Here is a 14,305-nt window from a genome sequence, read left to right on the forward strand (position 1 = left end):
TTGATCTATTTTCTAACTAAATTTTCATATTCTTTTCTTTTTTTAAAAATTTTTTTTCCTTACTTTTTTTTGTATTATATATACCTAAGGATTTTTTTAAACAACATTATTTTACTCGAACAGCAAAACTGTGCATTGTGTATGATTTAAATGAAAAATAAAGTTAAAATTTTTTTTAAGCATAATGATATATTTCTAAATGTTTTTATAAACATACTCGTTATCTATTAAGGAATGTTTTGAACCCTATAACTACCAATTACTATCTCCAGAAAATCTTGCCACTAAGGATTACTAAATAATTTGAGACCTTTAATCCTCATCAAGAATAGAGAAAATCAAATGAAAATATGAGTACATCTGAAAACACACTATATTTTTAATTTGAGTAAGAGCCACATGATGAAAATTGATATAATCGATCCTTTTAAAAAAATTAAAAACCATATACTGTACACTCTTAATCCACCTAATGCTAATTTGAATTCCTTTGTCGAAGAGTTTCTTCTCAAACCTTGCTATGTGAATTTTTTTTAAATAGAAAATGAATTTTTTTCGGAAAAATCACGATGTAAGCTTATTGTAAACCAATTCTTTTCTATTTAAGGCATAATTAGTTTTCGACTTACTTTTAAAAATAAAATTATCATTCATGCATTTAGACTTATAATCAACTATCATTACATACATATTTAATAGTAGTTATTCTTATGTTTCATGACTCTACTTTTTCGAGTAATACTTTAGAATATATTTTTCTACTTTTAAGAACATATTTAGTTCTGAACTTGTTACCTCGAAAACTTGTTATCTAGCAATTCTTTTAGTGTCCCTTTAACACTATAATTATAAACAATAAAATATATAAACTATATATAAACTATAATATATATACACTATATATAAACTATAATATATATAAACTATAAATATAACTATATAACACTGCATTAACTTTTACAGATAGTGAAGTAACATAACTCAAAAAGTTCAACAGGGAATATACTTGGATCAATGAAATTTATAAGTAAGCTCATTTATTAAAAAAGAAAAAAAAAAAATATAATATAATAATAATAATTTACCGTTTGACAGGAGCATTAACTGTATGACTGCTGGATCTTAAATTGTCAACAGGCACAGCTAAAATCAAACACCAAAGTAATTATGATTTTAATGAAATTTCAAGGTCAAACACATAAATGTTTACAAATGCATTGCAATTCTATGAGTATAGTTTGTCTATAGAAAGAATTCCTTTCATCACAAAGTCTAAGGCTATCTGCCGCTGTGGAAACAAGAAATAGCGCATTTTAAAGAGGGGAGCTTCTTTCTCCCTTGATTACCTTTCTCTAGCCGACCAGAAGCAATACATGTCTCAAACAATGACCCAATGCCCTTACTTGAAATAGTTAAACCTCATAACCATAGAAACCGCCATCACTCCAGACGAATGGCATGGGGAGTTCTTTACATAGACGGACTATACATGTTTATATAAAAAACTTTTTAATTTATAAAATATTAAAAATAAAAAATCTATGTTACTTTAAAAATAAAATAAAAATTAATTTAAGATGCTCTGTTAAAATGAAATAAAAAGTAAGAATTGGAAGAAAATGAGTTTAAATTTATAAAGAAAAAGAAAATGTATTAAAGAAGACTTAAGAAGTCAATGCACTTACATTGCAATACTGGTGAATGACAGCGAGGTAATGTTGGAGAAGTATTAATAAAAGACTTCCTTGCAGCTCTAAAATAAAAATAAAACTTTATTGGCAGAACATAAATAAAAGCATAATAATAAACACAATAATATTTAAACGAATTAGTTGCTATTAAACAATGCTAGTTGCTTAAACTATTAAGTTGCCATACCATCCTAAGAGCCTTTTTTTACTAAAAATATTAAATTATTTACTTAAAATATGCAGTTAAATTCTGAAAAAATTCTTAAGAAAGTTTGGATTTTTTTCTTTCATTGTATGATTTTTCCGTCTAACTTATTTTATTGTATTAAAGGCATGATTTTCACAATTATTTTCATTTTTACATTGCACTCTGCGACATTTTGGTTTTCAACCATGTTTCTCAGATAAAGTTTCTGAAGTAGCTGATTGTTAGAAATCTCTCATATTTTAACCAGGTTACATTACTTTTTTAGAGATACATACAGCTGGTGAGATTCATGCAAATTGCTAAGATAGACAATACTGTGTTTTAATGTAGTTCAGTAATGTAGTTCAATTAAAAGTAATTTTAGAAAGGAAATAGTTTTAAACTGAAATTCAAGCTTAATTATAAAAAGCTAAAAAGTTATTTGTAAGAACATATGGACGATGAAGTCACACAACAGCCTATCCAATAAGTTATGTGATAGCTTCACCATCTTTTATTTTGCTTCTTTTTTAAGAATACATAATTTTTAAGAATATATTTGTTATGACTGAAAATACAACAATTTAATTAGAGATAACTTTATAAACTAGATTACAGATAACTCGTTTTTACTTTATTATTAAACACTGAAAAAAAAAATTATTTACCTTCCTCTACGAGGTGGGACTAGATCCTTCTGAAAATGAAAACACAAATTCTATTACTTCTATTTAAAATAATCAGTAATATTAAGGAATTCAACAATCTGATCTCTTAATATTATTGTAAGCATGTATTTGTTTAGAAGAATGACAGTAGATAAAATAATTCGTTTACAAAAACAACTCACCATGCAAGCAGAAAGAGAAGGAGCTGACTGACCCATTAACGATGCCCTCATCCGTAGTAAGTTGGAAGACTCAACTGAAAAGATAAGAAAGAAATTAATAGTTATGGTCAGTTTTCATAGTAACTATGAAAATTTTCAACAGTAACTTAATAGTTTTCAGCCCTTTCAATAGTTTGACAACAAAATAGCTTTGGGTCAATTTAAGACATAAAATAATTAAAGATAAAAAATTAAGAATTACCAATTTTTTAAACTTTATGTGACGTAATGTGTTTAAAATATCAAAATTTTAAAAACATGGTGAAAATGGTGTACAATACAATAAATAACTGCTATAACAGCTGAAACGCGAATAACAGTAACAACTGGCGAAAAATAATGAGAAAAAAACGTGGACTTATAATGAAAAAGTGTGATTTCTAAACTTTGAAAATTGCATAGTTAATAACATCTCATAAAAAATATTGGAATTTGAAAAAAGTAGAAATGGGTGAAAAAGATTGGGATTTGACATTGACGATTGACAGCATTGAAGGGGTTTGACATTGAAGATTGACAGCAGCAGGAATCAAGTGCATCAAAAGCGATTATTCAAATAAAAAATTCACATATTTTAATAACATCATTAAACATTTCTTAATTTAAAAAACAAGTGGAAGAAAACTATCAGAAAATGGCTTGGAATTACTATGGAATCGTTGTGAATTGATTACACAAAAAGTGATAATTCAAATATGAAATTTGCATATTCAAAATATGATAGTCTTAAAAATATTTATGTTTCAAAAACAGCACGTTTCACAAACCTCGAATAATAAAAGCACCTTTAAAGGCTTTTAAAAAAACGGAAATAAAAAATAAGAGCCTTTAAGCATTTTTTAAGAAAGCTATGCACCCTGCTGTAGTATGCAGTAATAGGCTAAATTATTTCATAATTACTGAGAATCAGGGTTGGGTTTTTGACATGACAAGGGTATAATACTGGTTTAAACCGTCAAAAACCCGTCGAAAACGTCAAAAACTGAAGTTTGCCAAGAAAATATATAAACTTCAAAACTACCAACAGTTGCCATGCATTATATGGAAATTTAATTATACTATAGGTAATCAGCAGGTTTTAAAATATTTTTTTATTAAAATTAAGGTAAAATAACAGATTTAAAATCTCAGAAATTTATATTCAAATGCATGTGCAGAAAAATTGTGCACAAAAATTGTTTTAATATTTATATTTTGAAAAAAATATTTTTTTTTTGATATTTAAGAAAATTAAGTTTATTACCATGCATTTTTGACATATAAGGAACATTTAACTAATATTTATATTTATAAGGAACTTACAAGTTATGTTGTATAAATACAAACTTGATACAAGTGTATAAAAAAAAAATTAATGTTAGACTGAATATCTTTATTATCCAGTATGTTAATTTGAATTTAAAAGTAGTTATATTTATGAATAATGATAAATATAATTCATATTGTTTATTATATTTATTTATAATTATTACACTTATCATTTTAAAACAATTTTTATCTCTTAATTTTTTTTTCTCCACTTGTATTAAGAATACAAATAATGCATATCTTGAAAGCAAGAAGTAATTATTCAACAGCTGAATATTTAGATATTCAACAAAACTATATAGTATTCAGCAAAATGAAATTCACAAGTATTTGGATAAACTAAATTTTCAGCATAGTAAATGAATAGGCTGAATATACTGTAAATCGACACTAACTACTCTGTGTATTTAACAGAAAGCACTTAAATTTGTATTGTCTTATGTTAACTATGAATTTAAAAAAATTGAAGATTTAAAATTCAGAATTACTGATTTTTCTGAAAAACTAACAACCAATCACAAAAGTCAAACTAAACAGAAGAACATTACAGTCACTGATCCATGAAATATTTAAACAAATTATTATGGAAATTTTTTAATTATCCTAATTAAATACATAATTTTAAAAATTAGAACATGCATCACACTACATAATCAAAATGAAAATGATGGAAGTAGAAATTTAATTCAAAATTCAATAGTCTAGTTCATTTGCTCCTCGCAGCATACGGTAGCACATAACTAGTTTTGAACATTTTTCCACCACCAAACAAAGTATGTTGAAAGCGGTTCACTAATCCCCCTCCCCCCAGTTTACTTTAGAAGAGCTAAAAATACACAAAAATTCCCTAATTGTGAATGTTGCATGCGCCCAACCTGTTTAAAAGATTTTTCTTTAAAAGATGTCTAATGTACAAAACTGCTAATGTTTATCTTTAAAAATGTCTAATTTTTAGTATAATCTATATTATGCACTAAATTTGGTTTTAAATAAATTTCTTAATAATATCACTGCAGATTTTCAATAACACATGAAAATGAAAACATAATATTACAAAAGATGTGAACTTTCAAAAGTACAAGATTTTGGCTACTTTTCAAAATATAAGTGCTTCTTCAAAATTTTAAATTTATGTTTTCTAGAACATATTTAGAAACACTATCCTTTATAAAAAAAATAGATAAATTTTATGTATTAATTAAATTTCACAATTAAATATAGGTTTTTGACATTTTCGACATGTTTGACAGTAAGGTTTTTGACGTGACGGTTTAAGCCATGGTTTAAACTGTCAAAAACTGTCACATGTCAAAAACCTGCCAACCCTGCTGAGAATCCTTAGTGGTTGGAGTCTTTGTTATACATTTACAGGATTCGAAATTAACTTGAGTTGATTGGTTTAAGACCACTAAACATTTGAATCTGATTACTATCAAATAATTATAATTGGTCAAGAAGGCCTAGCGATTGATGTGAAAGTATGCTGTTTCTTTAATCATTATTTTTAATTTCATATCTTGGACAGTGTTATTGTCACAAAATAGCAGATTTAACATGATTGTGATATTGCACATTCTCTGTATTGTAATTTTTGGTTTCAATTCCCTTTAGCTTCTTGGGAAAAAAATATCATAGAGATATGTTTAAATAGACTAGCAAAAAGTGAACGGACTAATGATATATCCTAGTAACTGAGCCTCAGACCAGCGACTAAATTTTCTTAATTTCTACCACCGCTGTATCCTTCATTAGACACAAAGGGAAACATTGTTTATCCATAAACTTGTACAAACTCACAAATCTGGATAAACCTGCATTGTTATTTCTTTCACTCATAATATAGGTTAAAATTTAAATAACTACTAGTCACAATTTAAAGTCATAGAGTGAATCAAATGTTGAAAGGAAATGGCTTTCTTTCAACATAATACATTGAATTTATAACTCAGATTCTGAGAAAGAAATAATAAAAACATGCATACAATAGTTGTTGAGTAAGTCCTTAAAAAAAAATAATAGAAGAACCAAATTATTTTTAGTACATTTTTTATGTTCAATATAATTTCCTTTTAGCACAACATACCAGTATTTCCCTTATTTTTTAAGCCTCCTAAAAAGTAAGATTTCAGAAGATACTCAAAATTTGCATTTGTATAAAGGATTGTCTCTTCCTTCAATGTGAATTATATTCCTCTGAGTCATTTATTTAGTTACAAAGTAAAAACAGTATCCAAAGAACAAATTTTTCATACCAATTTTAAAAATTATTCTGCAATTTTGCTGTTAAAAGTACTGATACACCCTGTAGTGAATACTCTAAAATGAGCAAAATATCTCATTTATCTTGACAATGATTTTTTCATAATCAAGTTTTCATGCCAAATTCAATATACTATTATACTTTATGAAATGCTTGAAGCTTCAACTATTTCGAGCACTTTGTCCATTATTTTAGAGAAAGTCATTGTTGACTAGTCATTCCCCAAAGACATGCAAAAGATGAATTATTTGTGCATATACAGCCCAATTGTAAACAGTATCAAATATGGGAAAATAACTTCAAATAATTCAGTCTCAAACTCTTTCAGTGTTGAACTTTTCAAACCGACGTGTTTAATAATAGTCAAAAACTTATTTTTCCATTGCTCTGAGTAAACTGTAGTTTTTTTATTCAATTGACTATGACAATGAAGTCATGTGAAGAATAAAGTTATAACTTTTAACAACAAAAAAGAAAGACTTTCTAAAAAAAAAGAATTAAAAATAAAAAAAAACTATATATAAACTTTTTTAATATTATGTGTGTTATCATTTGCATTTTCAAAGAGTAATTGAATAATTCTCGTATGTAAGCTTCAGATAGGAAAATGCACAAAATTGCATTTTAATGCTTGTTAAGCATAATAATTCCCAATTTCTCAGAAAAATAAATTGAACAATTTTTGGATAGAACTTACATTTTTATTTAAAATAAAGATGTTAAAAAAAACAAACAACAACTTAGAAGCAGCTTAATTTTAAAACAGAAAATAAAAAAAACATAGGTTTCTAATGTTTATATAAATTAGCATTGCTTTTTAAAACCTTCAGCTTAAAATAAATTTTAAAAAAATGAAACAATTATTAAAATATCTAAAAAATGGGATCTATTAGAAAGGAAGGTAATTTGATGACTGCTATGACAAAATCCTCAGCACTCGATTGTGAACTAAAAGCAGCTGCTCTACAGACAATTTATACCAGGTATCCAAAAAATAATTGGATTCACATCTATACAGACGGATCGAAAATGCTTGACAATGTTGGTGTTGGTGTGTATTCAGAATTCTTTGCGTTCTATGCCACCCTTGGTCCATTGCAGACCAATTTTGATGGAGAACTGGAGGCAATTAGAATTGCAACAGAACAAATCAGGGTTAGATCAGTTCAGATTGACAATATAGTTATTTTTTCAGACTCTCTATCAGCCATCCAGGCTATTGCTGCACATAATGTTGCAGAGTCAAATATTATTGACTCCTGCAGAAGAAATATTGATCTCCTAGCTTCTGAGGGAAGGACTGTTGTTCTGCAGTGGATTCCATCTCATATAGGAATAAATGGTAATGAATGGGCTGATACATTAGCAATGAAGGGAACAGAGATTTTGCAGGCAGGTAATGCCAAAGTATCATTTTCATCAATTAAAAGAATTATAAAAAATATTGTGAAGAAAAGCTATGATGCTAATTTAGTAGAAGAAATCAAGAATAAGAAATGGAGGTATTCAATTAATAAAATTCCTAACTCCCCTAGATCCACTGCAATGGCGGTGTTCCGCCTGGAGACTAGACATGACTGCCTTGCTAAACATCTATACAGAATTGGTATATTTGGCTGTCCTATGTGCACAACGTGCAACCAGAACTTTGAGATGGACAAAGATCATTTGCTCAGTTGCTCTTCATTAAATGAAGAAGATTTATTCAGTCGATATTGGCGAGCTAGGGAGTTGATACAATTGGTATCCAGCAACTGATTCTCGTTCATGTTTAAGTGGTTCATGTTTTGCAAGTATTTATTGTTCTTGTATTGTTCAATGGTTCAGTTTCTGTTTTATATGCTCCAATCTCATGCATCTTCGATGCATGGGGGCCAATGATGTAAAGTCAAATGCTTTTGCAATAAAAAAAAATTTTAAAAAAAAAAAAGCAATCTAAAAAAAATTTTTATTTAGTAGTTAATTTTTATTTTCATTAAATTCCAAACAACTTTTTCAAATTAAAAAAAAAATTCTAAATTTAAACCTTGATTGGGAGAATGTTGTGAATGCGGACTGGAACCAAAACTTTCTCTTCTCACACGGACATCTTCTGATATTTGGCGAGATATTGGACGAGGTTTTCGAGGGAAAAGTGAAAGCAAATCATCATATTCACAAGGCTTAGGGGAGATAGTAGGAGATGATGCTGTTCGTTCAACCTATACAACACAAACAATTGCAATAGAAAGATTAACCACAAATACAGTTAAGTATGATTTAAGCTACTAACATTTTTTAACTAAGCAATAAAGTTTTTCAAGGTGTAATTATTTCAATAAAAAGAAAGAATTATTGAAATATCTTACCCTGGTGCACATGGCATACTAAAAAGAAATAAGAAAAAGAAATGAGAATAATATCAGTCGGAAAAAAATACACAATTTTCAAAATAGACTTAGTTTTATAAAAAATAGAATAAGCTAATATGTCATACAAAATTCAGCTTATCATTAATTTCTTTTAATTATTACTTTCAAAGACAAATTTAAATGTAGTTTGATTTGATTTAATAAACCTATAGTCATCTATCGCAAATTTACAACAGCATAATTCAGTACTAATTAAAACTGGAAATAAAAACACTTTAAACTCTATACATACAGATTGTTGTTGTTGTTCTTCTTCTTCATTTACGTCTATACATACAGAAATAGTATATTATATTATATAGTAGTATAGTAGTTTCATGTGTGTTTAAAAATTAAAAAAAAAAAAATAATAATAATCAATTGTTAAATTTACAGCGAGTAAAATTAAACCAATTAATGTTTTTATAAAGAAGTCAATAGAAGTAAATTAGTGAAGTTAATATACATGAATACAGTTTTGGAATCATCCTAACACCAATTTAATAATAATAATAAAATACAGCAGTTAAGAATCTGTTTCGTTCTTTACATGTCAAACCCTGTATAATACACATTCAGAACAGAATAACTTAATAGTTTGTACCACCATAAATTTCATTTAAATGATATACAGAATACAACCAGGTTTCTATCTCAAAGGAACAATTAAATAATGAAACAAACAGAATTGTTAATTTATTAATTTTAAAAAGAAATAGTAAACTTATTATTTAAATTGATCACAATTGCAAATTCCAAAAGGTCAAACATATTTTTAGTGGATAAAAAGCGTAATAATAAAAATGATTTAACAATAAAATTGGAAGATCTTAAAGATAATTGCAAGTTTATAAAATATCTGTATGACACCTATTATAACTTTAAAAAATGATTCTAATTTTAAGGAGCGGTCAAATAATTCGCAGGTATATTTATCAATTTAATATTTTCCTATTTCAGGACAATATCTATCTGCAAATTTTTTATTCCTTAATGGAACAATCTTAAGTAGAACCAAAACAAATTTCAAGCTATCTGGCTTGACTGCCTGATTTTTATTTATTTTGCTGAATGACAGTTTATGGTATAGTGTGGCTTTGAGGAGAACTTCTCCAGACTGAAAGTCTGGTGCTGCCTGCTGCTATGGCAACAAGCAAGAGCACATTTCTAATGGGGTAAAATGGAGGAAAGAAGGTATCGAATGGTTTACTTACCACAAGCTACGCTAAGATGAAGACAAAACAATTCACCCCTATTTGAAGTGACCTTTCCTCGTAATCATAGTACCCGCCACAACGCGAAACGAGTGTCTGGAGGAGTTCTCCTGAAAGCCATACTATAAAGCAACTTTTTGCAGTTTATATAGCAATTAATGAAATAATTTTTGTTGCTTTTTTAAAACATCTGTTTGAAAAAAAAACAAGATACTTGAACAGGACCCCTACCCCCCCCCCTCAAAAAAAAAACTCTTATATACCTATTTGTTAGAATGAAGAGGGATAAAAAAAAAGATAAAAAAAGAGCTGGGTAAAATAAATTTTCCCTAACAACTCTTATTATATAATATTACAGTATAGTAATATAATCTATTTAGTCAACAGTGATAGCATTTTCTGAAGAAGAAAAATAAATTAAAGATCTCAAAGGATTTATCTTTTCATTAAATATATATTACTACTACAAATATAAATTAGAAAATACCACTTGAACAAAATAAAAACTCTTATTAATTATAATTATTTAAAATAAAGAAATGAAATGTTTACTAAGTGTGCAAGGTGGTCGAGAGGCATTATCCTCTTACTAAATGCTCTGAAGATGAGATGTAAGAACAAAATCTGCAATAACTCTGGATATATCTTTGTGCTATCCCTTATTTAATTTCGATAAGAGTTTGCAAGCTATTCTTTGCATAGAGAACCCAAGTCAACATGTGAATAAATAAGATGAGCATTGTCCATTTTCATCTCTGAGGGCAGCAGTTAATATTGTAATTAATTTTATCACAATTATAATGAGAAAAAAAAAACTAATAGCTTGAATAAATAAAATTTTACTCTTTGCATGAAACAATAACAGGAAAATAAATGTAATAGAATTGTATGATTTTGAAAAACATTTGTGACATAAAACAAAAAAAAAGAAACTTACAGGACATGTATTTTCAAATTCCTTAGCTAGCTGTATGACAGTCATGACACATTTAACTTTCTCATCGTCATCAACATTGAACTTGGTTCTTAGATCCTCTTCTGAGAGATCACAAAATTGCTTCAAAGGCAAATCTGATGGAACAACACCCATTAAAACTTCTTCAAGTCGATTAGCAACCATAAAAGATCCCACAGTTGGACAGGGAATATCTCTCCAGCGTTGAGGAGTAATAGTTGGCCGACTTTGAGGAGCTGATGAAGACCGCATGGTGAAAGCTTCACGCCGCGAGTGTCGCCACTGATTATGCTCCTTTTCACTCATTCTCAAATCTAATGAAAATATATTTGTTTAAAAAAATGCTCATTTTGATTCAAATAATTAGGTTCTAAATTATTAATTTCACTTCCGATAAAGAAGAAAATCAAATGAATATTAAGACTTAGTAAAATATATTAGATAACTGAAGTGCTAACAAATAATTAACATACCTACAGTTTTATATATAAAATTATTTTTTAATCTTAATAAAATATTATCAAAACGCATTTTTCTGATATTTCTATGATAAGTTGATAATTGAACATTAAAAACATATTTATTTAATTTTACAATGATATTCAAGCATTATAATTTAAATAACTTTAGATTTTTAGGTGACCCAAACAACGGATTGTCACGAAATTCAAATACTTATAAATCATTTATTTATGATTTCTAAAATATTTTACATTTTAAGCTTCAAAACAATGATAAAAAGTGCAAAAATAAAAAACCAAATATAAGGAGGAAAGAAAAAAATAAAACTTTTGCATAACTTTCCAATTTTAAAATAATTAAATTTGAAAAATTAAAAAAAAAAAAAATACTAGGTTTTAAAGAATTAAAAAAAATACAAAGATAATTTTTACACTAAAATTGAAAAGATGAACATCTTAAAATGTGAGCAAATATTTTAAAAGTGATATGAAATTATTTTTCATTATGAGACAAAATGCTTGGCAAAGCTTGACAATAATGTAAAACTCAATTTTTTATAATTATTCTTAATTTAATAAATAGAATAATCTACTATAAATTATAAATACAAAATCTTTTTTTTTCTGAAACAACTCTAATTGTATTGTATTTTTAAAAAGCAGTAAAAAAAAATAATTTAATACATTACAATTACCACACACTAGTCTCCATATTTAATGGTTGACATAAAATTTATATTAACTATTTTAATCGAAAAATTTAATGTGAAAACATTCAAAACAACTAATGATTGTCAACCGGAGCTTCGATGTTGCTTGGCATACATATTAATATAGAAATAATTAAGAATTAGTCATCAAGAGGTAAAACCCAGCAGACTAACGCAGTTGCTTGCCGATTGCACTAATCTATTACAAATCGATTTTATTAAGTAATATTTTCAGAAAAATTAATAACAAAAAATACAATATGGTACACCACTTTAGGGGAAGGAGAGAAAAAATTGGAGTAAATACGGATCAAAGATGTTAGATAGGCAAACACATGGAGTAGTACTTTATTTATTAAGTAAATAATGTAATTTTTTCTAAAATTTGAAAATATTTTTTTTAATAACAGTTACTCACTAGATAACAAAGCGCTTTATAAATTTTAAAACCAACATCTTAAAAATACATTCTTACACAATAAGGTTATTAGACAGAAGGTATCTCTTGTACAACATTGGACTATATTTTTTTACTAAAGCAAATCTAGGTGTTGGCGAGCTTTCAAATTCATATGGTTCCATATTAATCCCATTTCCCTACAATTTTCGAGCTTTATTTCATGGAATTTTTCTTTCTTACAAAACACAAACCATGATGGAATACAGAACAAAAAAATATTGATCGATAAAATTTCCTGATGCCATTTCGTAAACAAAATAAATGCAGTGAAAATATCTAACATTTTAAAGGAAAGAAATATTTGTTAAACTTATAGGAATGATAAAGATTTAAATACCTTAAACATAATGGTAGCACAAATTAAAAAAAGGTAACTAATTAAAAATGAGATTTAAAAAAATTGCTAATTAAATTTTAGTACAGCAAAAATAGGCATTCAAAAGCGTACTATATAAATAATAAACAATTTACATTAAACACGGCCACGAGGTGCGGCTTTATTGTAATTGCAATCTTAACTTAAAGTTAATTATAAGGTAAGAATTACTTTTAATTTTTAAAAAACTATGGGAGATCTTGCTATTTTCTTACTCACATAGCTTCATGTGAAATTTCAAAGAAGATCGAGAATTAATAATATCGGAAATAAAATCAAAGTACTTTTCAATGAATTAAGATCTCGCATTTCAATGTTTTGCAACATTAACTTTCATATTTCTAATTAAATTGTTCTATTGTTTTTAGTTTTAATGCTATTGATATTTTAATTATTTTTATGTACCTCACAAATGCATATCTTTTGAGTTAACTAGTATTATTTAGAGATTATTTTAAAGTGTTTTTATTAATCATATATTGCCAGGTTTAGTGCATAAGTTTAATGATTTGTGAAATGATCTATATAGCACAAAGTTCTAATTAATGCAAAGCCTCTTGTTTCTAGGTTTGCATTTAAAGATATGCTGAATATTTTTAAATATGCTTTACTGATTTCCCTAAGACTTGGGAAATCATCTTGGAAGTTGTGAATGTCTCTTCAAAATCAACCATATCTTTTCATTTCTTGCTTTCTTCAATTTCTTTGCTCTTCATGCTCCTTTTCTTTCAGTTTCATATTACATTAGCAGATACATCTCTTTCTTTTACTTTGTCTGCCATTCAGGTATCTTCCTTATTTTTTTATCAATTTTTCCCCTTTTTTTGTAATGGTGATGTAGTTTTTTGGTAGTATTAAGTTAAATATTTTAAAATGAAAAAGATGTATAGTTTTGCATTTGAAAATTAATTGCTCAGTACTTAACTCTAATTTTATTTTAGTTTTTGGGTGAGAATTGATAGATGATGCTTTGCCGTTTGAAGTATGCTTGGAACAAACTAGTCATAGTCCCAGAAGCAGAATATTTTCAAATGTTCTGCAACAGGACTTATTAATATATAAAAATGTTCTGCAAGGATTTCACTGCGAAAAAAAGTTAGCTTTACATTAAAATACCGTATTTTTCGGCGAAGGCGCCGCTTCGTCAGAAGCGCTGCACCTCGATAAAAATGAATTTTTTTAAAAAAAAGTTATAGTAAGCGCCGCAATGGCGCTGAACCGCGTATATCAGCATCCTTTCAGAAGAGACCTTTAAATTACCATTTAGAATATCTGTATAATAAAAAATTACATTTTTTTATGCATTTCACAAAATAAAGTTTTAATTTCTAAATTATAATAAAAAATTTCTTTTTCAGCAAAAAAAAAGCAACAAAAAAAGTTTTCTCTTTCAGCAAAAAAAAA

At 27.2% G+C, this 14,305-nt stretch overlaps 2 protein-coding genes across 8 annotated transcripts in view; one reads left to right on the top strand and one right to left on the bottom strand.

Annotated features, from left to right (window-relative positions):
* LOC107436375 (microtubule-associated serine/threonine (MAST) protein kinase dop) overlaps positions 1–12,752 on the bottom strand; it is a 59,712-nt gene extending 46,960 nt beyond the window's left edge. For 2 of the 5 annotated variants that reach the window (XM_016048073.3, XM_016048071.3), the window contains exons 1-8: positions 12,541–12,752; positions 10,877–11,208; positions 8,684–8,701; positions 8,362–8,536; positions 2,729–2,802; positions 2,547–2,575; positions 1,686–1,753; positions 1,086–1,143 (exon numbers count right to left, since the gene is read on the bottom strand). In XM_016048073.3, the coding sequence (XP_015903559.1) occupies positions 1,086–1,143; positions 1,686–1,753; positions 2,547–2,575; positions 2,729–2,802; positions 8,362–8,536; positions 8,684–8,701; positions 10,877–11,200 (746 nt within the window). In that variant the 5' untranslated portion in view covers positions 11,201–11,208; positions 12,541–12,752. Of the gene's footprint in view, positions 1–1,085; positions 1,144–1,685; positions 1,754–2,546; positions 2,576–2,728; positions 2,803–8,361; positions 8,537–8,683; positions 8,702–10,876; positions 11,209–12,483 lie in introns of all 5 variants that reach the window. The other 3 variants (XM_071182393.1, XM_016048072.3, XM_043055722.2) reach the window with 2 other exon arrangements.
* Positions 12,753–12,908: 156 nt separating this feature from the next.
* The window catches only part of LOC107436380 (H/ACA ribonucleoprotein complex subunit 1), a 14,760-nt gene continuing 13,363 nt past the window's right edge, over positions 12,909–14,305 (top strand). The window contains exon 1 of one of the 3 annotated variants that reach the window (XM_043055761.2): positions 12,909–13,049. Coding sequence is in view for 1 of the 3 variants with exons in the window: in XM_071182394.1 (XP_071038495.1) it covers positions 13,447–13,468 (22 nt within the window). In the remaining 2 variants the exon portion in view is untranslated. Of the gene's footprint in view, positions 13,062–13,431; positions 13,469–14,305 lie in introns of those variants that run through there. The other 2 variants (XM_043055757.2, XM_071182394.1) reach the window with 2 other exon arrangements.

The sequence above is a fragment of the Parasteatoda tepidariorum genome, chromosome 6 (genome assembly GCF_043381705.1).
Source record: "Parasteatoda tepidariorum isolate YZ-2023 chromosome 6, CAS_Ptep_4.0, whole genome shotgun sequence".
NCBI lineage: Eukaryota > Metazoa > Arthropoda > Arachnida > Araneae > Theridiidae > Parasteatoda > Parasteatoda tepidariorum.